At 35.9% G+C, this 22,621-nt stretch overlaps 3 protein-coding genes across 4 annotated transcripts; 1 reads left to right on the forward strand and 2 right to left on the reverse strand.

Moving 5' to 3' along the window:
* The first annotated feature begins 4,884 nt into the window (after positions 1 to 4,884).
* On the forward strand, positions 4,885 to 7,648 carry LOC111918911 (metal-nicotianamine transporter YSL1). Its single transcript, XM_023914536.3, has 6 exons — positions 4,885 to 5,079; positions 5,170 to 5,541; positions 5,629 to 5,792; positions 5,884 to 5,978; positions 6,080 to 6,217; positions 6,301 to 7,648. Exons 1-6 carry the CDS (start codon positions 5,061 to 5,063, stop codon positions 7,526 to 7,528), a joined length of 2,016 nt encoding a protein of 671 aa, XP_023770304.1. The 5' UTR covers positions 4,885 to 5,060; the 3' UTR covers positions 7,529 to 7,648.
* A 56-nt stretch (positions 7,649 to 7,704) lies between these two features.
* LOC111918921 (protein HLB1) lies at positions 7,705 to 10,688 on the reverse strand. Its single transcript, XM_023914547.3, has 13 exons — positions 9,944 to 10,688; positions 9,692 to 9,811; positions 9,539 to 9,608; positions 9,343 to 9,456; positions 9,127 to 9,261; positions 9,011 to 9,040; positions 8,869 to 8,931; positions 8,705 to 8,770; positions 8,479 to 8,607; positions 8,354 to 8,389; positions 8,167 to 8,286; positions 7,931 to 8,083; positions 7,705 to 7,842 (listed from the first exon to the last, which is right to left on the reverse strand). Exons 1-13 carry the CDS (start codon positions 10,405 to 10,407, stop codon positions 7,732 to 7,734), a joined length of 1,611 nt encoding a protein of 536 aa, XP_023770315.1. The 5' UTR covers positions 10,408 to 10,688; the 3' UTR covers positions 7,705 to 7,731.
* Positions 10,689 to 12,851: 2,163 nt separating this feature from the next.
* On the reverse strand, positions 12,852 to 16,447 carry LOC111918930 (rab GTPase-activating protein 22). Of its 2 annotated transcripts, none has more exons than XM_023914554.3 (4): positions 15,880 to 16,447; positions 14,637 to 14,772; positions 14,487 to 14,536; positions 12,852 to 14,381 (listed from the first exon to the last, which is right to left on the reverse strand). In XM_023914554.3, exons 1-4 carry the CDS (start codon positions 16,194 to 16,196, stop codon positions 13,151 to 13,153), a joined length of 1,734 nt encoding a protein of 577 aa, XP_023770322.1. In that variant the 5' UTR covers positions 16,197 to 16,447; the 3' UTR covers positions 12,852 to 13,150. The 2 variants fall into 2 exon arrangements, with proteins under 2 accessions (XP_023770322.1, XP_023770325.1); XM_023914557.3 differs by having other exon boundaries at positions 15,541 to 16,022.
* Positions 16,448 to 22,621: the final 6,174 nt, after the last annotated feature.

Consider the following 22,621-nt stretch of genomic DNA (forward strand, 5'->3'; position numbering starts at 1 on the left):
TTGGCTTAGCAGGTAGCCTTGGTCGGAGTATGGTACTCGAACTTTACGAATGTAATCGGCTGACCGAGCTACAATGTTTTAAAAGAATAAAGATATTCTAAAATTTGTTAACTGCCTCTTCTTTGATTTAGTCATGGATAAAGGTGGCGGTTGTAACCACTTTCCCTACAACATGCTCTTCGTAGGTTGTTACCTTTGCCTATCCTTCGTTGTGCCTAATAATGTTGAATAAGACTTTCTCCTCTTCCTTCCACGTCTACCCTTATAGGTTCGTCTTGGGTCGTGTTGTTTTCAACCTTTCCATTTGAGCCTTCTTGGTTCCCCATTATGGTAACTCAATTGGTGTCCTCTTCTTCACTCTATTTTCCTTGTATGTTTTGGATTTTTGTGTCTTACTAGTACCATATATCTCACTCAAGCTTTTCATTTTTACACGACATCATCGCGATCCTTTGTACCCTTTTTCGCTGCCTTTTGCGGGTGAAGTTTCTTCTTCTGTTGGTATCTGGTTTTTCTCTGTCGTTCTTGGGTTTACAGGATGGAATATTGCCTTCTCTCTTATTCCTGCCACCTCGCCTCGCTCTTTGTCTCCTCCCATCTTTAGTTCCTGGGTAATGGTCAGTATAATGCATATTATCCATTTGAATTTTTTTAACGACAAAAACCGCACTATCTTTAGTGACATGCCACAAAACTCTATCCATTAATAGTTGTATTGCTTGCTTCAAGCACATGTTTCTGCAGAGCTATCATCACTAGATGGTTGCTCTTCGGGTGATGTGTTTCGGTTTGAATTTTTTCCCTTTATCTTCATTGTCGATCTGTTTTCTTTGAGTGCTTCAAGGTTGCTAAGGTCGTTGTTGGCATTGTGTTCATTTTGAGTTTGTTCCATTTGCCCCAATCTCCTCTTAGTTTGTATTGTACCTATACCCGACACTGTGTGAAACTTGACTACCACATGAATTGTCGATGCTATTGCTTTGAATTTATGCATTGTCCTTCTTCCAAAGATGATGTCATATGGTGAGGATGCATTTATGAATTATGGCCCGTGAAACTTATTAGGTGATTTTCATGTGGATCTACTTTTTTCTACACATATACTGGTAATTTCTTGAAGAAATGCTTGTACATAACGTCTGTGGAGCTCCCACTGTCAACATAGATTTTGTTCACATAATTCTTCCCATCAATCATTCAATTATGATTGGCTCATCCCCTCTATGGTTATCGTGACTGTAATCCCATTCAGCGAATGTGAACATAAGTTCTCTAATTCACCAATTGTTTCATCATGGTCAGCATTTTGCAGCTTGAATATTTCGTTTTTCCTTGCATTAATTACCTTTGGTTCAGTGGGTGCTATGTTCTCCAAGTGCTTAGATCGAAGACTTTTGATCAGGTCAGTCAATTGTCCTGATTGCATTTTGTTTTCTATTTCCCATTGTCACATAGTACATTTAATGGTGTCATGCCCTGTAGACTCATGAAACTCACAATATCTTCTGTGATCCTTGTTTCCTATCTTCTCTCCATTTCCCCCCCCCCCCCTGTGTTCTTTTTTGTTTTCATTTACGGGTTATCTCGTTTCGAGCGTCATGCCTAGCTATTGATGGATTCCAATGCGGGTGTGGGAAACAACCCATATATAAAGACGACGATCACCATGTTATTTGTTTTCTCCTGTGTGTTGAGTGTGGCTTTGTTGAACCTTCGATCGATCACAATATAGCTTGTGCATCTGCCGTGTATCTTCTTTGTTGGACGAAATGTCCCATAAATTCTTACATGGGCTGATTGAAGTCGTGTATGCTTTCCGTTGGTAAACTTTTGTACCATAATCGTGTTGTGTCTGATAAAGTAATTGGGAAGAATATACACCAATATTCTTCATCTAGATAGTAAGCGTCCATTGTTCATCTATAGTTCTCAATATGATCATCTGGATCTCTTGTCTTGTCGTACTTCGTAATTTATGGTATATTCGTTCCGACTAGTAGTTGGTACTCGCATATGATTCTTATCAGAGGTGAGTTATCTGACCTCAAAACCTGTCTAGTGCTTGCATCTCTATTTGTGTTATTTTGGTTATCTCTTTTCGAGCGTGCCTAGCTATTGATGGATTCTAATGCGAGTGTGGGAAACGATTTGAGCGGGTTTGCTTTATACTTTGGTGCCTTGTATTTTCCAATATGTGGCCTCTAGCATAGGGTGTTCGATCAACTTTTCTCCTTGGTTGGTTTTGTATTTCTTGGATGCTGCTTCTTCTTGTTTCATGTACCGATGAACTCTCTCCATAATTTATTTTCTTGACGACGACTGTTTACCAATTAATTTCTTAAACAGGGTTCCTGGGCGTAACCCATATACAAAGACGACGATCACCATGTTATCTGGTTTCTACGGTGTGTTGAGTGTGGTTTTGTTGAACCTTTGAACGATCACAATATAGCTTGTGCGTCTGTCGTGTATCTTCTTTGTTGGACGAAATGTCCCACAAATTCTTACCTGGACTGATTGAAGTCGTGTATGCTTTCCGTTGGTGAACATTGTACCATAATTGTGTTGTGCCTAATAAAGTAATTGGGAAGAATATACACCAATATTTTTCATCCAGATAGTAAACATCCATTTTTCATCTATTGTTCTCAATATGGTCATCTGGATCTCCCGTCCTGTCATATTTCGTAATTTTTGGTATATTCGTTTCGACTGGTAGTTGGTACTCGCATATGCTTCTTATCAGAGGTGAGTTGTCTGACCTCAAGACCCGTCTAGTGCTTGCATCTCCATATGTGTTATTTTGTCTATTGTTGTTTGCCAATTGTGTGGTTTGTTGCAGATGAGACGTTGATTGTCCTCTTGGTGTGGGTTGTAAAACATATATTGGCTGATGTTGGGGAGGCCAGGATGATTGGTAATGTGTGTATGGGAATGGTGGCGGTAATGGCATGTATGGCGGTGTGTTTTGTTAGGTAATTGTGGTATTTGCGAGGTATTGTTGTAGCAAAGGTGGTAATGTCTGCATTGTCGTGTCATTGTTTCTAAGGGTTGGCCTTGTAGGTCTTCCAGACATATTTCTCCCGGACGTGCTCAAACTACTGGTCGTTTCCATTGTCACTGAGATTGCCTGCCTAGCCTTCTTAGTTTTTTTTGTCGTTTGGTCGTTTGCCTATGTCTTAGGTTGCACGTTTGGCTGAGTGGTAGGTGGTATTTATTGTTGGGATGAGGATGCCATAAGGGGTTCCGGTGGTCAAAGTTGTTGTGATGGTTGGTGTAAAGGCATGGATTATGTTGATTGGGCTAAAAGGTGTATCAGGAAGAGGGCACAAAGTGTTTTACTTGTCTTGCATGTTTGTATATGGATGGCGCCAATGTTGCTACGTGATATCCTGAGTGCGTATATGGCTACCCTTATGTAGGTTTCCTCCACTAAGCATTTCAGATGTCACGTTGCACAGAATTGACAAAGTTAGGTTAGAAAGCCATACCGAGGATGAGACCCTGGTATTGCTCTCTGATGCCTAAGTTAAATGTCATGCTTTGGATTAGGATTTGAGTAAAGTTGCTACAGATTGCTTCGAGGTTCGTTTTATAATTTGGGTTTTACCCGGTTCATAGTCTTTTCTTTCAAACCTTGCTTTGGTCCTAAGGTTGTAAGGGTAAGACCCTTATTATAAAATAAGGTTGTCTTTTCTGTGTTTCCTCATATATTGCTTTATATGTTATGTACATGAGATAGGACAATTCTTGGTGTATGTGGTCGGTACATCTTGGCGGGTTGACTACCCGCTCATGTTTATTTGTTGTTTATGGCTTTTCATCGGGTTTCTCAGTTAGCCTAGTTTTACGTGTGCTAGCATCCATACCCCATTAAGTAACAAACATAAATAAATTATGGACAAAACTGAAAATCTATAATATTACATGATATAACTTGAAACATGTTGTAATACACATGAATTTTATGATTTAAACTTTAAACCAAAACATGCCCAAAACATTATCTGTGTTGCATCATGTGGGGTTTTGAGATGGGTTAATCTAAAGCTGGTTAGATGATTTGGTTTATAATTTTTTATTTCTTAAATGATAAAAAGAGATTTAAGAGAATAAAATTGTGATAGGGAAGGATGTGGAGAGGCAATGAGAGAGGAGTAAATGTTCCACACGCTTTTTTCATCTCCAAATCACAACCTTACAAAACGGGATCAATTTTTCCCACTCCTTACCATACACCATCAACCGATTGTGAGGTCACCATTTTCCATGGGTCTTTTCACTTTTTCTATTCATTTTTTTATTATTATTATTTTCTAAATTCCATTACCTGCACATATTTTTCTTTTATTTTGTTCAACTTCAAAAAGTATGTTTGCTCCATATTTATATAATACAGCCATTATATGTCAGAAACTATTTGATTGCTAGTTGAATATTTTAAGAACATTATATGCCAAATTAAATTATGTGTTTGTTAATGATTTCTATCAACAAAGATAGAACGACGTATGCAAAATACTATACTAAACCAATAATTTTCTTTAGAATAATAACAGAATAAATATCTAAGAAATCAAATTCGAAGAAAACTATTATTGCACATTAACCCCTCACACTTATACTGGTTTTCATAACGAGTCCAAACTTAACGAAACAATCTCATGTCCTTTAATCAACTAAAATACTCAAATTTGAGATCAATCTCAACGAAAAAACTATGTAATGTCATTTCAAACAAAAAGGTATAAGATGCTAAATTAAAAACGTAACCTTCTGAATTACTGGTCTCGTTTTCAACCGAATACGAATGACAAAATGTGACATCCAAAATTTAGAGTTAAACGGAAGTAGAGGGTGGTAAAGTGCAAAGTAACATCCTTCAAATACTAGTTGTGTTTGTAAGCACAATAGGAGTAGACTCTATTGTTATACTTGTCGGATGGAGAAAGAAAACGCAAGACATTCATAGTTTCATATCCAAACTTGTATTCGATTATATTGGAGGGGAGGGAATATATATATATACAAGTATAAGTAAGATCAAAGAGTGTGCTTCAATGGTACCCGATATAAAAGGTGAGGGAGATCATACATACGTATATATTTGCAATTTGGATTGTTTGTTTTTATGTTGTTTAATTAGTTAATAATGAAATGTTGATGTAGGATCCGTAATGAATGGGGAGATCGAGGGAGAGAAAAGAGGTGAAATGGAAGATGCGAAGAAAAATGATGGTGATGGTGTGGAGGAGGGTGGTTCAGGGAGGCTGCAGCCATGGACAAAGCAGATTACGGTTCGTGGGATTGTGGCGAGTTGTATTATAGGGAGTATTTACAGTATCATAGCAATGAAATTGAATCTGACAACTGGAATGACACCTAATATGAATGTTTCGGCTGCACTTCTTGCTTTTGTGTTCATGAGGACTTGGACAAAGATGCTTCAGAAATCAGGGATTTCATCTGTTCCCTTTACTAGACATGAGAACACCATGATTCAGACATGTTCCGTTGCCTGTTACAGCATTGCTATTGGAGGTGAAATTCAATTCAATTCAATTAAATATCATCCATCATCATCAACATCTTTCTTTTTTTTTTAATGGGTTTTTGATGATTGTGTAGGTGGATATGGATCTTATTTACTGGGATTAAACAAGAAAACATATGAGATGGCTGGAGGTGTGAATTCTCCAGGGACTTATAAAGAGCCTGGTGTTGGTTGGATGATGGGCTACTCTTTCTTGGTCTGTTTTATTGGTCTTTTTGTATTGATCCCACTACGCAAGGTACATCTATCTATCTATCCATCTCTTTTCCTTTCTTCTGATTTTATATATAAATAAATATATATTTCATGACTGCTTAATGGTGTTGCAGGTTTTAATCGTGGACTATAAGTTGGTGTTTCCAAGTGGGATGGCGACTGCGGTTCTTATTAATGGATTTCATACTCAAGGAGATGATATGGCAAAGTATTTTTTTTATTTTTTAAATTAACCCATTTCTTTTCAAACTAGACATATATCATAATAATATGTCAAAAAAACTCATGATTTCTTTCTTTGGATTGTAGGAAGCAAGTGAAGGGATTTGCAAAGTACTTTTCTGCAAGCTTTCTATGGGGTTTTTTTCAGTGGTTCTTCACAGGAAAAGAAGAAGATTGCGGATTTGTTCAGTTTCCTACATTCGGTTTAAAAGCTTGGAAGAACACGTATGTCTGTTCTTATTTACTTCAACTTTTTTTTTTCCATCGATTCTGATTAATGGGGTGGGTTTGTTTGAATTTGGTTGTAGGTTTTACTTTGACTTTAGTATGACTTATGTGGGAACCGGGATGATTTGTCCTCACATTGTGAACTTGTCATTGCTAATTGGAGCTGTGGTTTCATGGGGTATAATGTGGCCCTTAATTGGAAAAAACAAAGGAGACTGGTATCCTGATGGTTTGCCTGAAAGCAGCATGAAAAGTCTCAATGGCTACAAAGCCTTTATCTCCATTGCTCTGATCCTAGGAGATGGTCTATACAACTTCGTCAAGATACTATACATCACATCCATGAGCGTACACGGAAGATTCAAGAACAAAACCCTCAATCCAGTTAGCGAGAAGAAGGTGAGTGAAATTGAGCTAAAACAAAACGAGGTTTTCTTAAGAGAAAACATACCCATGTCAATAGGAGCAATCGGATACATAACTTTGGCTATAATTGCTGTGATTGCAATCCCATACATGTTTCCCGAAGTTAAATGGTATTATGTCATCATCTCCTACATATTTGCTCCATCTTTAGCCTTTTGTAACGCGTATGGAGCCGGGTTGACCGACATCAACATGGCTTACAATTACGGGAAAATCGGGCTTTTCATGATGGCGGCAATGGCGGGAAAAGAGGACGGGGTGGTGGCGGGAATGGCGGGATGTGGGCTGGTGAAATCGGTGGTTTCGGTTTCTTGCATACTGATGCACGACTTGAAAACCGGTCAACTCACGTTGACTTCTCCAAGAACGATGCTTGTGAGTCAAGCAATCGGGACAGCAATAGGGTGCATGGTGTCACCATTGAGCTTCTTTTTGTTCTACAAAGCGTTTGATATTGGAAACCCTGATGGAGAATACAAAGCACCATACGCGATAATCTACAGAAACTTGGCGATTCTTGGGGTGCAAGGTTTTTCGGCTTTACCTAAACACTGTTTGGACCTTTGTTATGGTTTTTTCGCGTTTGCTGTGTTGATTAATATGATTAAAGATATGTTGCCAAAAAAGATAGGGAAATGGATGCCATTGCCAATATGTATGGCTGTTCCTTTTTTGGTAGGTGGGTATTTTGCTATTGATATGTGTATTGGGAGTTTGATTGTGTTTATGTGGCACAAGGTGAATGCTAAAAAGGCGGATTCAATGGTGCCTGCGGTTGCTTCTGGTTTGATCTGTGGTGAAGGTATGTGGTCCCTACCAGCTTCGGTTCTTGCATTGGCTAAAATTAGGCCTCCTATTTGTATGAAGTTTTTTTCTTCTTAGATTTATAAATTTTGTGATTAGTTTTGGGAAAGATTAGAGGCGGTAGTAGTAAACTAGTAATGTTTGTTGTTAACCATAGTTGATGTGTTGAATAATGCTGAGTTGGAGTTTATTCTATAATGATTGAATTTTTATACAAAGAAAAAAAAAAAGGCGAAAGAATTAAAGAATATCAAGTGAAATAGGATGATAGGAATAGGATTCTATCCTGTTATTATCCCAGCTAGAACATCGGTTTTACCCCGGGCGAATATTGTGTAGACTAGGCGAATAGCATCGAGCCATGTGTCCATGTATTCGCGTGAGTCTGCAATCTGATGAGAAAAGAAAGAACATATGATTGATTAATTAAACATTTTAAATTGTTGATTAAATTTTGGAAAGAGAGAAGATGGGAAGTACCAAGAAGAATGGTCCATGAATTGTATCAATGGAGAAGGAAGGACCAAGTGGTAAAGTCAAATCTGAGCATTCTTTTACTGAAACAATATTCAGAATTTCAACTCGGATACTTGTTCGATCTCCAGATATTTGTTTTTGTTGATCATCATGAATCTACAATAATTGATTGAAAAGTAAGAATCATTAACACTTAATTAACATCAACAGAAAAAAAAAAAAAGAATAGAATCATATACCTGTTGAAGTGCTTCATGGTTCAAAACAAACTTAGATCTTTTCCAATCACAATGTGGTGCAACTGGATTCCCCACTGGTGGGGATGTAAGATAACCCACCTTTAAATAAGGTAAAGGAAGCTGCAAAAACAAAATCCAAAAAATGAATTATCATTTTTTTATGTAAATGTTAATGAATAACATTTACCATAGTCCTGACAAGCTTCAAGGCACTGGAGTAAACCTGAATGCATACAAAAGGACGAAAAGGTCATTTAAACAATTTTGAAATTTCTGCATGAAACAATAGAAGAAGGTATACAGTATACTAACTGAGTAATTTGGTTTCAATGCATGAGCAGCAGCTATATAGATAGCAGATTGACTGTATAATTCATTGAAAGGAATCTCATTTCCAACAACTGGTACTCCAGTTCTTGATGTGTCTTCTGCTAATCCATACTGCAACAAAACAAAGATTATTCATGACAAAAATTTCATAAATAGTATATACGATGATATTATTATATTGGGAAAAAAATTACATAAACTAACTGACCAGAACAGTGCCAAGGTTGTAAATTGCTCTGTGGAAGTCAAATTGCAACTGTATTGCTGCACGAAACTTCATAGGTGGTTATAAATGTGGTTAATAACAATCCATTCATGGTGAAAAATTATAAGAAAAAGGTGAAAGTTTTACTTTTTATAATATTTGTTTACCTTACTGATTGCACTTCTTACTATAGTCTGTTTTTCACGTGCAGGAACAATTGCACTTAATTCCTGTGACACACCATTATAGATGTGATGTTAATCAATATAAGATGTTTAGGAGTATATTAGAAAGTTTCAAATGAAGCACCTGTAAAGCAAGTCCCCAGTTGTTCAGAGCCTGAATGTAATTTCATCAAAAAGTCATAAACAAGAAGCAGAGAATTTAGAAATGAAATAGAGCTACATTTTTTTTTAAAAAGTTACCTGTGGACTGTTCCAGTTTAGTTTGACAGCTATTTCATAATTCTTTGTTGCTTGTTTCCATAGTTCTTCAGCTTCTTTTGTACGTCCATGGAGTTTGGCTCTATCGGATATGGCAATAGCCCAGTTATAATAAGCCTGTAGTTGGACAACAGGTAGAAATTAGCATATGTTAAGAGGAAAAAATTGTAATCAAAATCAGATTAAGTTTTTTCTCACATCATGAAGGGCAGGGTTTAAATTGGTAGCTTCAGCATACTTTTTGCAGGCTTCTTCAAGTAAAGCATCTTTGGAAGGTGAATTAGTATCTGCATTAACATTATCTGCACTTTCCTGTAATCACATGAAGAACCAGTGCCCAATTACAAACAGCAATATGAACGTTATTTAGCCACACAAGTACACAGAAACAGACCTGAAGAACCAATGCCCAATTATATAGTGCATCATAATCATCTGGATTGCTCTCTATTGCACTTGCGTACCTGAAAATATGACAATCTTTATATGAAAAACGCACATATTCATATAAAGAGGAAGTGGTGAAGTATGGATAACATGGCTACACCTCTTTGCAGCAAACTTAAGCATTCGTTGCCTTGTCCTTCCTTCTTCATCAGAACTCGAGATACTATTGATCAAGGCCATGGCAGCACTATTTCGTCCTTTAGGTTGTTTGTTATCTTGACTGAAGTGAAGCAGGTTGAGTGCATGCAAAAGGGAAAGTAATGAAGAATTAGGTTTTTACATGAGTTGATTTGTTATTATACAGGAATTTCACTGAAATTACATGTAAAAACCAAATTGGGAGAAGCCTGACCTACGAGAAGGCGTGGCAACTGCTGCCGATGGAGAATCTTCATTGACATCGACATTCTTCAGTTCACCCAACAATTCTCTCATAGCGACAGACGGTTTCGCTTCGTCTTTCGGTAGCACAGTAAGCGTTGGTTCTTTTGGGGGTTCCGGTTCCGGATCAACATTGGTGGAATCCATATCAGTATCATTGGACGGAATGATTTGGTCTTTCGGTAGCACAGTAGGTGTTGGTTCTTTTGGGGGTTCCGGTTCCAGTTCCGGTTCGGGATCAACATTGGTCGAATCGATATCAGTATCATTGGACGTAATGATTTGGTCGAGCTTCGAAGGGTGATCCACATCGTTGCCAGGTGATGGTCCGTCCGTCGATTGGATCGCAGGGTCTTCGTGTGGAGGAGATTTGGGATCTGGATTGTGTTCCGAGTCGCCGTTTTGTGATTCCGACCGGTCATGGTTCGTAGACATTGTTGAATCAATGAATCAGCCCTCACACATGACACATCCAATCTCAGAAATCCGTTCGTTTACGATGGTACACCCCCTCTTCTAGGTTTACTGTAGTGTAGCATCTTCCAAAACAAAATCCTGATATACGTTATGGTTTATGAACAATTAGTCATGGACTGGTACCACTAAACCGATGATCAAATGTGTAACGTAGCATGGATTCTCAAGCTTCCAGAACTGCGAATTGCCAAATGCCAATTCCTCTGCATGAATAGTATAGTAGGTTGGTTTGTCATAATTCATAAATATAATATTCCTTTGTCTCTTTTCTGAAAATTGAAGCTAACGTTTATCAAAGTGTTACATTTTTTTAAAACATAGTTATATTTTCTTCTACAAAATGTTACATTTTCTAATAAAATTTTGAGATCTAAATTTTTTGTTTGCATGGTTTTTTTACTTTTACCAATACAGATTTATAGTTTCATTTTTTTTAAAATCATTAGGTTTATTATCTTCTGGCCTTTTGAAGTGGAGATCATTGACTTTTAAGACATGTAAATGATTGTTTTACTATTTATCTAATTATTATTATTATTAAACTCTAAACAGACCACCGTCTCTTGGTCGGGTTTGATTTCATCAACCATGTGTGATAAAGAAAAATCGAGAGATCAAAAGATGATAGGTATGTTAGTTTTTTATTAGCGGATTAACCATATATACAAGAGAGTCAGTGTAGAGGTGATGGTGCATATTGCATAACGGAGACCCGATAGGAGGAGGCGTAATGTGTTGGTGTTAGGCCATACGGAATGGTCACGCGTGTTTGGGATGCCACATAGATATTTCACAATTCCACACCCAACCCACCAGGGTATGGAAATGGTGTTCACCGGTGGTCTGGTGGTGAAGGGGGCAAAAAGAAAGAGAGAGAGAGAGAGAGAGAAAGAGAGAAATTGTGAGGGACCAGGTTCACCACCAATCAGATGCAGCATATTCTTCCGTCTTTCCATTCACGTCACATGCAGCCCACCGGCTTTGGGGGTGGTGTTCACGCGTGGGAGAGGTTGTCACCTCAGCCCAAGACGTGTGAAATGCCTCCCATACCGGGTAGCCTTAGAGGGTCTACAAAATGAGGGAGTGTGCACAAAAAATAAATAAATAAGGGAGGGGAGGGGGGGCATAATTTTCACAAGTTTAATTTTTGACAACCTTAAAGATGAATCCAAATTTTTTTTTTTGAAAGGGAACTTCTTTAACGAGGTTCCAAGCCAATTTTCGTGTGTCAACTAATCTTTTGTTGCAAACATGAGACTATGTCTCATGCTTTTGAGTCACTATAAATGAACCTCCATAGCCACACGAACTGAATAGTATAAGAATTTGAACATGAATCAATAAAACAAAACTTAACTATGGTCATCTTGTAAAAACTTAAAGGAACTCAATTTTCGGCTTATCTACAAAGAAATTATGCTTCTATTTCTAAGATAAGGTCTTCAATGGTTTATTAGTTTTGGAAAAATACGATCCATAAAACAAAAGTTTGTACAACGAGATCCAAGTTACAACAATTGCAATTATATTGTTATCATTTGGAAAATGACCCGTAAATACAAAAATGATGGAAGCAACATTCATCTCTGAATTAAATTTTAAATCTATAAATCTAGTTGATTCTTCCATCAAAATTGAATATATTTTTCAACAGAGTCTTGTCCTTTTGGACAACAATTTACTTTCCGTTGGTATTACTGAATTTGGTTTGGTACTTTACTAGAACCATTATGTCGACTATTTTCGTCAAGCATTACTTTCGTGAACCTGATGATGAAAAATAATATTAACGGAGATTCGATCTAGTCTTACTAGCATTAAAAATGAAACTATTTGACCATATCTATAAAAAAAACAAATCATGAAATCATCACGATCTAGATCAATTTTGTAGCAAGATCGTAGCTAAAATAGATCGTACAATGATCCAATCCCATATTTTTTTAATTAGGTCTTTAGTATGTAAAAGTATAAATTCTATAGTTTTGCTAACACTAAAAATTAATCTCTGTTTAATAATCCAACACAGCCTTAAAATTTTGTCCTTTTATATAGTTTTTCCGGTTTCACTCACCTGGTAAAAGAGCTTTACAATAAAAAGATAACAGTACTATAAAACGGGAAAATAATATCAATAAATCATTTAGCATTTATCGTTCTTTTCCCAAACCTTATATAACTTGTCAACAAGTAGATAGCAATATACTTTGATTTGGGGGGATAATTCGATCCCAATCCACTCTTGCAATCACGATCTTACAAAGTAAAACAAATGATCTATACACAACAGATTGATATGTATCTTGGAAAAAACGAAAATTTAGAAGTAATACCTCAATCCAGAAAATAAATGATATGGTATCATATGTTCCTGTCATTGATCCAACTCCAAGACATATTAGTAAAACGAAAAAGCATATAGTTTTCCAAATGCAGAAACAAGGACAACAATACAATAACTTCTCCATGACCATAGTTCTGAATAAAATATCTCAGAATTTTTTTGACAAATACTAATCATTCTCTGAGAACAACAAACATTTTTGAGAATTAGTTTTTAGAAAAAAGCCACCATCACTCGGTTGGGATGAGAGTGCGGGCACAAAAGTTGAGGAATATCCGTAACTTATTCAAAACCAGATACAGACAGACAGACAAGAGACATTTTTTTTTTGTAAATAAAAAGAAGAAGCAAGTTGCTCTAAATCTTGTCATGAAGGGTTACCACCAAATCATGTGCATCATCCAGAAGCTTCCAAACATCCAAATGTCCAGCCATGCTATTACACTCCCTCAATATATCATCCATACTGCTATACTTCTCTATTATCATCTTCCTCTTCTGCAACACACAAGCCGCAATCGCATACAGCAACAAATCATCCGTGGGTGGGGCCCGCAGCCTCATCCTCCCCCACCCGGATTTCGTTATCCCCGCCCGGATCGCCGTCTGATCCGCCCACATCACCTCCCACAGACACAACGTCTGTTCAAAATTCAACTCCCGTCTGAACAAAACCACCACCATCCTATACACAAAGAAACAATCCTCTGCCTGCAGCTCCTCCAGGTGTCTGTACAGATGCGAATCCTTCCCTTTAATAATCTTGGAAACAATATTCAACTGCCGCCGGATCCCCACCTCGTCTAACCGGAAGTTATGGCGCGCTTTTTTCATGAACCCAACAAAGCACCAGAACGCCTCACTGTCGTCCTCCACCACTGAGATGATCGGAGAAAGAAGGTCGCTCATTCCTTGACAGTAGCCGATTTCTGAGTCGTATAAAGCGTATGCTTCCAGAATTGAAACTAAACGTGCAGCATGGAAGACTCTGCATGTTTCGAGATGAGTGTAGTCTTTTAGGACTACACTTTTTGCTAATTCTTGTGCTTTTGTTACGGACACCGATGCCTGTGATGGAGAGTACACGATCCATTCATCGTTCGCCCGGATGGCATCCAGCCGGATGATTCTTTGCCACGTGGCGAAACTTTCCGATCTGTATGGAAGTGAGGTTTTGCTTTTAACTTCTTCTGTGGTTTTGGGTTTTTGTGGTGTGGCAGGAGAGGGTTCCATGTTGTCGGTTTCTTCAGATGAGTCAGAATCAGATGAACATGTGTCAGTTTTGGTAGTCACTTCGCTTACATCATCACCATCTTTGTTGTCGTTATTGTTGTTGTTGTTGGTGGTGGTGGTGGTGGTGGTGTCACTGATTTCTTCTTTTACTTGGTGGGAATCTGTGTCCACAACTTCACCACTATCGTTGTTGTTGCTGACATCATCACTATCATGGTTGCTGTCACTTATGTCGTTAGTGCTGTTATCTCTTCGTATGTAAGTTTGTTGGCACTGTTTTCTAAGATTTTCGTATTCTTTCTTGTTCTTAGTTTTAACAGCATCTCGTTCTTCTTTTGAACTTTTAAGATCATAACTGCAAGAAGGGTTTCATATAACAGAATGAGTTTCCTTTTCAAATGCATTATAAATGGGTTTCAAGAATTCCATGAGTGTAAGGAGATAGGTTTTAGGTGCTTACACTCCAAGAAGGAAGGGCCAAACTTCTGCTCTTAAGCTAGGATGAATACCCTGCGTAAAGATGTATTGCAGAAATGATCAGATAACAGAAGCAAATGCCAAAATGGATATGATAACAGAAAGTTAACTAAAAATTAAAGATCAAACATACTCCACTTCTAACTTTCTTCAAGAACTTCACCCCGCCATCACATAGTCTTCCATCTTCATCAAATAAAGCTTTCCATTGTTTTGGCTGAAGAGCATGTTTTCTTCTCCTTTTTGACCATGGGGATTGAAGGTGACCCCTACATCACAATACATGAGAGTGTACACAGTTATTGTAGGATCAAGAATCAAACAGAATAACAAGGAACTGTAGATGACATAGTAGACTTCAGAAACAACTAGTGTGCAGTTTCTTTAGTTTTCAGAGTTAAAAAGTTCACGGTTTACTTTAAAGTTGGGGATATATTTTGTATAAGATTAAATTAACAGAAGATTAATACATCTTTTAACAGTCTATATTAACATGTCTTACACAGAGTGATAGAATTTGAAAAGAGGCATAAAGTATTTCGGAACAAAAACATTGGCATCATCCCCTCCCCTTCATTCTACAAGGCTACAATTATACTGAAGCATTTGGTCAACGAAATCTCTATATGCAACAATATGATAAGACATTTGAGGGGGCAGAACTATCGCAACTCCATGGTGGAAGATGACTGTTCCTCTCTAAATTATTTTTTAAGAAAGTCAATAGCACCGAAGCTACAGTGTCGATTAATTCGTTATACATGAGGACAAATGGCAGCCATCTTTATCGTTGGGAGAAAAGAAAAAGGAAATAATTATAGCAGTTTGAACGTTTCTTCCCTTAGAAACTTGAGAAAAAAAGGAGGAATACAATATCTGGTGAAAGGTAGGTGCCTTGAATACAGAAGTAAAAAAACGTAGAACAGATCGAAAGAGCAAGTTGAGAAACAAGAGATCAGTGCATTTTTTTGGAGTAAAAGATAGTAGTTGGAGATCGAGATCTGAAAAGGAGAGGAAAGAGGAATGAGGGAACTGACCTAGTAGTAGAAATTGGTGAGGATGATGATGAAGAAGCAACGACTAATAGGACTGATCGCAAATGAATCCACGATGACGAAGAGGACGACGATGTCGGAGAGGACGAATTCGAAGATGATGGTGACGAAGTGTGATTCCGCCGGAGTGCTCTCAATACATGATGTTTCTGTTGTGAGGCCAACATCTTTCCTTTTTTCTAGTAAATCTATATGTGAAGTAACTATATCTATAATCTATACGAGCCTAGGGAATGAAATTAGGAATTTAGGGTTCCGATTGATCTATTTCGATTAGGACGACTAATTGAAGTAATTGTAAATGTTCTCTTCTTCTTTTACCTATTAGAGTAAACGAGGGTGGCGGCCACGGCGAGGCCAGCCATGACCGTCATGGCGATAGCTATTCCGACATTAGATTGGGAGCCAGAGGCACCACTAGCACCAACACCGCCACCGGTAATCCAGAAAATCGCACCAGAACCTCCATCGCTTTTTCCAACGGCGCCTTCAACAAAACCGTAACCTGTCCGACGACCATCACCACCGGAGAAGACGTCGAACATCAATGAGAAAAGCAACACCAACAGGAATGAAATCAGATTATTAACCTTGTTCCTCCTCCTCGTCGTTGTTTTCCCCAAATTCCTCCACACCATAACCTCTTTGACACCACCCCGGGCCCCCTTACAATGCCTAAGTGCTTTGATTTTTGCCTCGGAGTGTTGTTTCTGTTGTATCCACTGCACAATACTCGAATCTAATTATGTTTGATGATAAACGACGATGATGATGACGACGACGATTGCATCTCTATTTTCTCTCTCTCTCTCTCTCACACACACACTCCCATCAGCCATCTTTGTGTGTCCTATCGAAGGGCAGTTATCAAAGCTTTTCCTTTTAGCAGGCCCAACCCCACGGCCCAAACTTTTTCTGAACTCCTCTTTATATAAAGAACAAATCGCATCAAATATTGTTCTTTTTATAGACTTACTTTTATTTTATATTTTTATAATATAGCTGATGATCGTAATTTGATAAAATCACACATTTATTAATTGGCCACATTAAAGAAAATATTAATAGATAAACCTAGTCTATTCATTAATAATTTAATATTGCTCATATTAACAAGTTACATGTGTTGACCGATTAAATGAATTTTGATCAATTATCTTCCCATCTAATTTTGACATTATGGTGAAGTTTTGATAATTTTTATTATTGGAACTTCATTGAATCTATTTTGAGTTCTATATTTAAATATGTAGATGGATTATATTGAATATGTAACTTTATTGTATTTATTTGAGTACTATGAAGGACCATAAATTGCTACAAAGTAAATAAGATTCGCATTCTTGCTTTACCAAAGGAAAATATCGGGTGGATAACTTTTAATAACTCACTTTTGAAACGAGCTGGTTTTTTTTCTTTTTTGAAATTATATATTTAAATTTATACGTAAGATTATTTCCAAAGTTATAGAGATAAGAACATATGTAAGGGCACAAAGATAAATGTAATTCTATTGTTATTATGCAAAAAATAAATTAATTGTTTTTATTTATAAATAAATGTAAATATATTGGTTTATGTGGTTAAATAAAATGTATACGTCGCATTAGAGTTATCTCAAAGCGATTTAGAACCAAATTGTTGTGTTTCCACATAAATAACTATTTAATTTTATCAAATTAAAGAAAAATCATTATGAGCACATTGAATGTCATGATTCTCACAAACTGACTCCACTATTAAAGCTTTCATTATTGATTAACATGAAAAAAACATTATACGTCAGAATATTCACCAAACACCATAACTGAACTTCCCACAATCAAATGAAAAAAAACCAGTACTTTCAATGAACTAATATGTATCAAAAACAAATAAACAATCAACAATGTAAACAGGTATTGTGAATTACGTATATCCCATTCATATTTGTTATTATAAAATAAAATATTGTAAAGGATTCATATTTGTCTATATAAATAAAAACTATATCAAGAATTGAATGGAAACTGTGTTTTTGGATTTTTTTTTTCAAAATAATGTATTATTAATTTGATTATTGATTTGGTAAAAGTGGCAAGGAAACTTAGGGAAGAGGGAATTTTTGAATAAAAGGAAAAGGCAAGTTGGATTATAATGTAGGAGAATATAATGAGACTTTGCACATGCGAAAGTTAAGAATGTAATGAGAGGGAGACAAGCACCCATCCACATGTATTTTCAAATATAAATCACATTAAACTTTTAGATTTACGAATATTAAAATATGAAACATATGGATTAATCAACCAAAAGCACGAACATAACCACACGTGCAAGTTTTATTACCATATGAGTTGTCGATCATAATTATAACTTCAATGCTTACACATGCAAGTTTTCTGTATGGTTTGTACTTTGTTTGCGTATTAAAACATTCATGATCCTATGATTTAGGATACAAGCTTCGATTTAATATGATTTCGATGTATGAAGGACTTTACTTAAATGCTATTGATATGATTTTTATTGAGTATTGTAAAGGGTTGTGTCTAACTCGATCAGATTCAAATTGTTTTATATTTACTCGGTACTAACTCCTCTAAAATGTCTCTTACTCAGTCAGATTCACACTTGACTCAATCAGATCTGACTCACGAGTTGTTTGATAATTGATGATTGAGTCAGATCTAACTGAATCGGAGTCTAACTGGGTATGAATTCTCATCGAATCTACATCTGACTAAAACCATGATTTTTAATTATATGTCTGATTGGCTATGTTGAATGATGAAAATGATCATTTTATCATTTTGCTATGTTTGCAACTCAACATATATTTGTTAAACCGAATGTGGGTCAAACTATATGTTTTATTATCATATGAGTTGCCGATCATAACTATAACTTCAATGCTTACACATGCAAGTTTTCTGTATGGTTTTTACTTTGTTTGTTATTTGTTGTATTTGAACATTTATGATCCTATGATTTAGGATACAACCTTCATTTTAATATGATTTCGTTGTATGAAAGACTTTGCTTAGAGGTTTTTTATATGATTTTTATTAGGCAGGATTTCGTATATATACATTTCCTAAACATCTAAATATCGTATTTGTCCGACTTAAACTTAATTTAAATATCGTATTTGCCCTTCTTAATGATTATTAATATCATATATACTCACATCTATTTTTTAAACAATTTTTATTGATTTGTAATCTTTTTTATCATTTTAAAGTCATTAAAACTAAAAAACATTTGAAATGGACAATTTTACCCTTGCTTCTAAATTCCAGTATCAAATCACGTGAATACTTAAATCGCAACATATTTCATGATTGTAATCATTCGCTTCTTCAATCGCAACTAGTGGTTTCTTCCCTATCGCACACGAGCAGGAATACTTTATGAGGAAGAGGCTTATGGGTCGTCTTCCTCACGATCATCGGTAACCGTCGTCGTCTTGCCGGTTTTTTTCATGGCGTCTCTTTCTTTCTGCAATCACCAATACCCACAAGTATTTATACCTTATACCCTATATCCCCTTCCTTATCTGAGACAAAAGGTGGATATTCCATTTAAAGACTTCAAGCTCAACATTGCTTCCCAATTATCAGTCATTTGGTCAAGGGTTTTTCGTTTTCCCCTGTATTCCTTCATTAGTCACCAAGTCAAATCAATAATAAGGCAGAGAGATCCAAGAAATAGAAAATCAACAGATTTAGCTTTCCTAATAACAATACTTGAAGTGAAATATGTATATGATTCTCTATTGCCAATGTAAAAGTATTCTCCCAAAGGATTAACAAGGGTGAATAAATCTCTTGTCAACATGTTGTTGACAGGAAAAGATACATAGAACGATTAGAATAGCATGTGACTTTATCCATGGTTTGTTTGACTTTGGTTTTCTGGTTTAATGAAAGTGGTTATCTGTTTAATACTCTGTAAGTAATACTTCAGTATGAGTCTCGATTATAATCCCTTTAGAGGTAAACAAATTGATCTACAACTCATTTATTTTCTGCTCTTAAGTCTACTAAGTCTGCTGAGGTTGTTTATGGTTTGATTCACTTACATTGTTTTTATACCCAAGTTGGTGGTGGTAGCAGTAGGGGACAAATTGGTCTACAATTCATTTGTGTTTAATTACCTAATGCATGATGCGCATGTGAAACAACTGGATGGAATAGGAGGCTGCTCGTGTGCGATAGGGAAGAAGCAACTAAGTTGTGATCGAAGAAGCAAGGGATTACAATTGATGAAGCAGGATTAAAATAGTCAAATTAATTACAATTGATGAAGCAGGATGTGAGTTAATTATTCACGTCACCTGATGTTGTATTGGAATTTAGAAGCATGGGTAAAATTGTCCATTTCCAATGTTTTCTAGTTTTAATGAATTTAAAATGATAAAAAGATTATAAATCAATAAAAATTGTTTAAAAAATATATTTGGGTATATATGATATTAAAAAACATTAAGAAGGGCAAATACAGTATTTTAAGTTTAGGTCGGGCAAATACGATATTTAGATGTTTAGGAATGGTATATATGAAATTCTGCATTTTTATTAAGTATTGTAAAAGGTTTGGTCTTACTCGATCAAATTCAAATTGTTTGATACTTAGTGTGACATCCTCAAACTTTCAGAACCAATTAAAACTTTTCTTTACGCTTGCATTATCCCTCATGCAGAATTTCCCAGTATATTTGAAACTTTTTAAGTACAAGTGATTGTCTCGATTTAATAAAACCCTAAGGATGTCATAATTAATACGAAAACATAAGTTATAGTGTAAAGACCTAATGGTCTTAAACTCTATTGCATGATGTCTCTTACTCACTGAGCTTCCTAATCAAGTTCCAGTAGCTTAATTCTTGATACCTGTGATGCATATAAATTGAGTGGGTCGGGTTTGGAAACCTGGTGAGATGCATAAGGATTTCAATCCCATAATATTATTATGATAATACTCCTTAATTACCATACCTGCAAAATCAACCATTACCATACAACATCCATATATGCTTATCTATTACTATCGATCCTCAAAGATTATCATGGAGAAATTATCTCTCCTGATGAACGGTTAAAAGCTTGACTACTCAGCTAGGGGCTTCCTTAGTTGGTGCAGTCATAAAAGGCATATGGGTCATCAGAGTATTTGACGAATATGGTATCCCATTTCATCTACGTATGTGAGAAATGAGCTCACACCACCAACGTAATTCAAAAGACTATCTAGAATGATCAAGTGTTGTCACCTACTCTTGGAGTTCACCAAACATACCGTTACAGTTAACTGATTTGTACCCACCATTTTTGGTCATATAAGGGGAATATTATAACCTACTTTCATACAAAGCAACTATACATCGACACCTGAGAGTGTCACAGAACATAACTTTACTCTTTGTGCCTAGCTTGCACACATTCTCCTAACAAGACTACCCAATATCAAACTTAATTGAACTATGTATCTTCCATAAGTCTAAGCTTATCCCTAGACTAGATTACAATGTCTGTAACTAACCTCTAATACCAACTCTATTATTAGGTGACATTAACCTATCTTTAATGTATATATATATATATATATATATATATATATATATATATATATATATATATTCCATACAGAGTATTATGTATTATTATTCGTTTGTCTTCTCAACAACGTTACTTCTAATACTATTATATAGTATTATCTATTTATCATAACATAAAATAGAATCATATCTGGTTCCTATATATATATATATATATATATATATATATATATATATATATATATATATATATCATTATTATATATAAAAACACTGTTTTTTCCTGCCTCCTATATCAATTTCACGCACTTTATTGAACGCCACGTCAATCGCTTTCCAAACGACGCCATGGCATCAACGTCGATTCACAACGTCTCATGTTCCTATGTGTCGCATGTGTTTGACCTTTCAGTATGTGTGCGACTAGCGCTTCCCTTCCAATCGATATGATGATGTCCCCCAAGAGTTGCCAGAAAATTTTCCGATTCCCCTCCAGAAGACCTCTCCCCTTTTCATCTCATATCGACGCAAAATCAATTTCACTTTGGTGGCTTCAGATATCCTAGCACGTATTCATTCTTGCTTCTCTTGTATGTCATATTGCGATGTTTGTAATTTGCACAAATGTCTCTTAATAGGTGATGAACAGCCTCCATCGAGTCGCTGGAAATTCTTCGCACAATCGCTTCAATAAAGGTCTACCAGTGCTCATAATTGATTATACGCTCCTCATTTTCCTTTCATTTAGGTTCCGTTCTAAATCATTTGAGGGTATGTTTCTTCAATTTTGTTTGTTAACCAATATACCACTGATTCTCTTCTCTTATTCTCTAAAGTTCTGTTTTTTTGTTTGGTTGTTTCTCTCCGTGATGAATAATTTATGTCTAATCCATTTCTCTTTCTACTCTCTAACCCTAACTTTGGGCACCAGTTATCCCGCCACCATCCACTGCCGTAGGTTTGATTTCAACTTTTTTTTATTTATTTCATTTTATTGCTTTGAAATGATTCATCGGACATCTTCAATCTTATTATTTTTCTCAATTATGGTATTTATGATATGATTTAGGTTTGTTTTACGTTAGACAATGATGCTAAATTGAAGAAAATGGGTTCCAAAAATTAAGGTTAGTAGCTTTGATTTTAAATAAATTGATTATGTTATTGAATGGATTTGGAGGAAATTAGAAATCTCGTTGGATGTTTGATGTTCTATACGTTCATAAAAGTACATCTATAAAAAAAATCATTGACTAAACAAAACTGAAGCATTTAATGAGATGCAATTACTAACTTTTGTTGGAGATGCAAATGCTAAACAAAGAAAACTAAAGCAATAAATGAGAACCTTTATAATTCGATTTCATTCAGATCTTCAGTAGATATTTAGGGCTAACAAACCTTTCATTATTTGCATTTAATATACACATTTCATATGCAACTATTAACTTTCATTTTGTTCATTGAAAGTGAATGAAAAACTATGAAGATTGCATGATTTATTATGTTTCTGTTTCATTTAGT

The sequence above is a fragment of the Lactuca sativa genome, chromosome 3, assembly GCF_002870075.4.
Source record: "Lactuca sativa cultivar Salinas chromosome 3, Lsat_Salinas_v11, whole genome shotgun sequence".
NCBI lineage: Eukaryota > Viridiplantae > Streptophyta > Magnoliopsida > Asterales > Asteraceae > Lactuca > Lactuca sativa.

Excerpts from the sequence above, each read along its gene's own strand:
- LOC111918911 (XM_023914536.3), top strand. Across the intron at positions 5,542-5,628 it reads TTACAGCATTGCTATTGGAG|GTGGATATGGATCTTATTTA; the intron begins GTGAAATTCAAT and ends ATGATTGTGTAG. Across the intron at positions 5,793-5,883 it reads TATTGATCCCACTACGCAAG|GTTTTAATCGTGGACTATAA; the intron begins GTACATCTATCT and ends ATGGTGTTGCAG.
- LOC111918921 (XM_023914547.3), bottom strand. The coding sequence starts at position 10,407 with ATGTCTACGAACCATGACCGGTCGGAATCACAAAACGGCGACTCGGAA. Across the intron at positions 9,609-9,691 it reads CTTAAGTTTGCTGCAAAGAG|GTACGCAAGTGCAATAGAGA; the intron begins GTGTAGCCATGT and ends TCATATTTTCAG. Across the intron at positions 9,041-9,126 it reads TAAACTGGAACAGTCCACAG|GCTCTGAACAACTGGGGACT; the intron begins GTAACTTTTTAA and ends AATTACATTCAG.
- LOC111918930 (XM_023914554.3), bottom strand. The coding sequence starts at position 16,196 with ATGGTGTGGAGGAATTTGGGGAAAACAACGACGAGGAGGAGGAACAAG. Across the intron at positions 14,537-14,636 it reads TGAAGAAAGTTAGAAGTGGA|GGTATTCATCCTAGCTTAAG; the intron begins GTATGTTTGATC and ends ATCTTTACGCAG. Across the intron at positions 14,382-14,486 it reads TGGCCCTTCCTTCTTGGAGT|TTATGATCTTAAAAGTTCAA; the intron begins GTAAGCACCTAA and ends CCCTTCTTGCAG.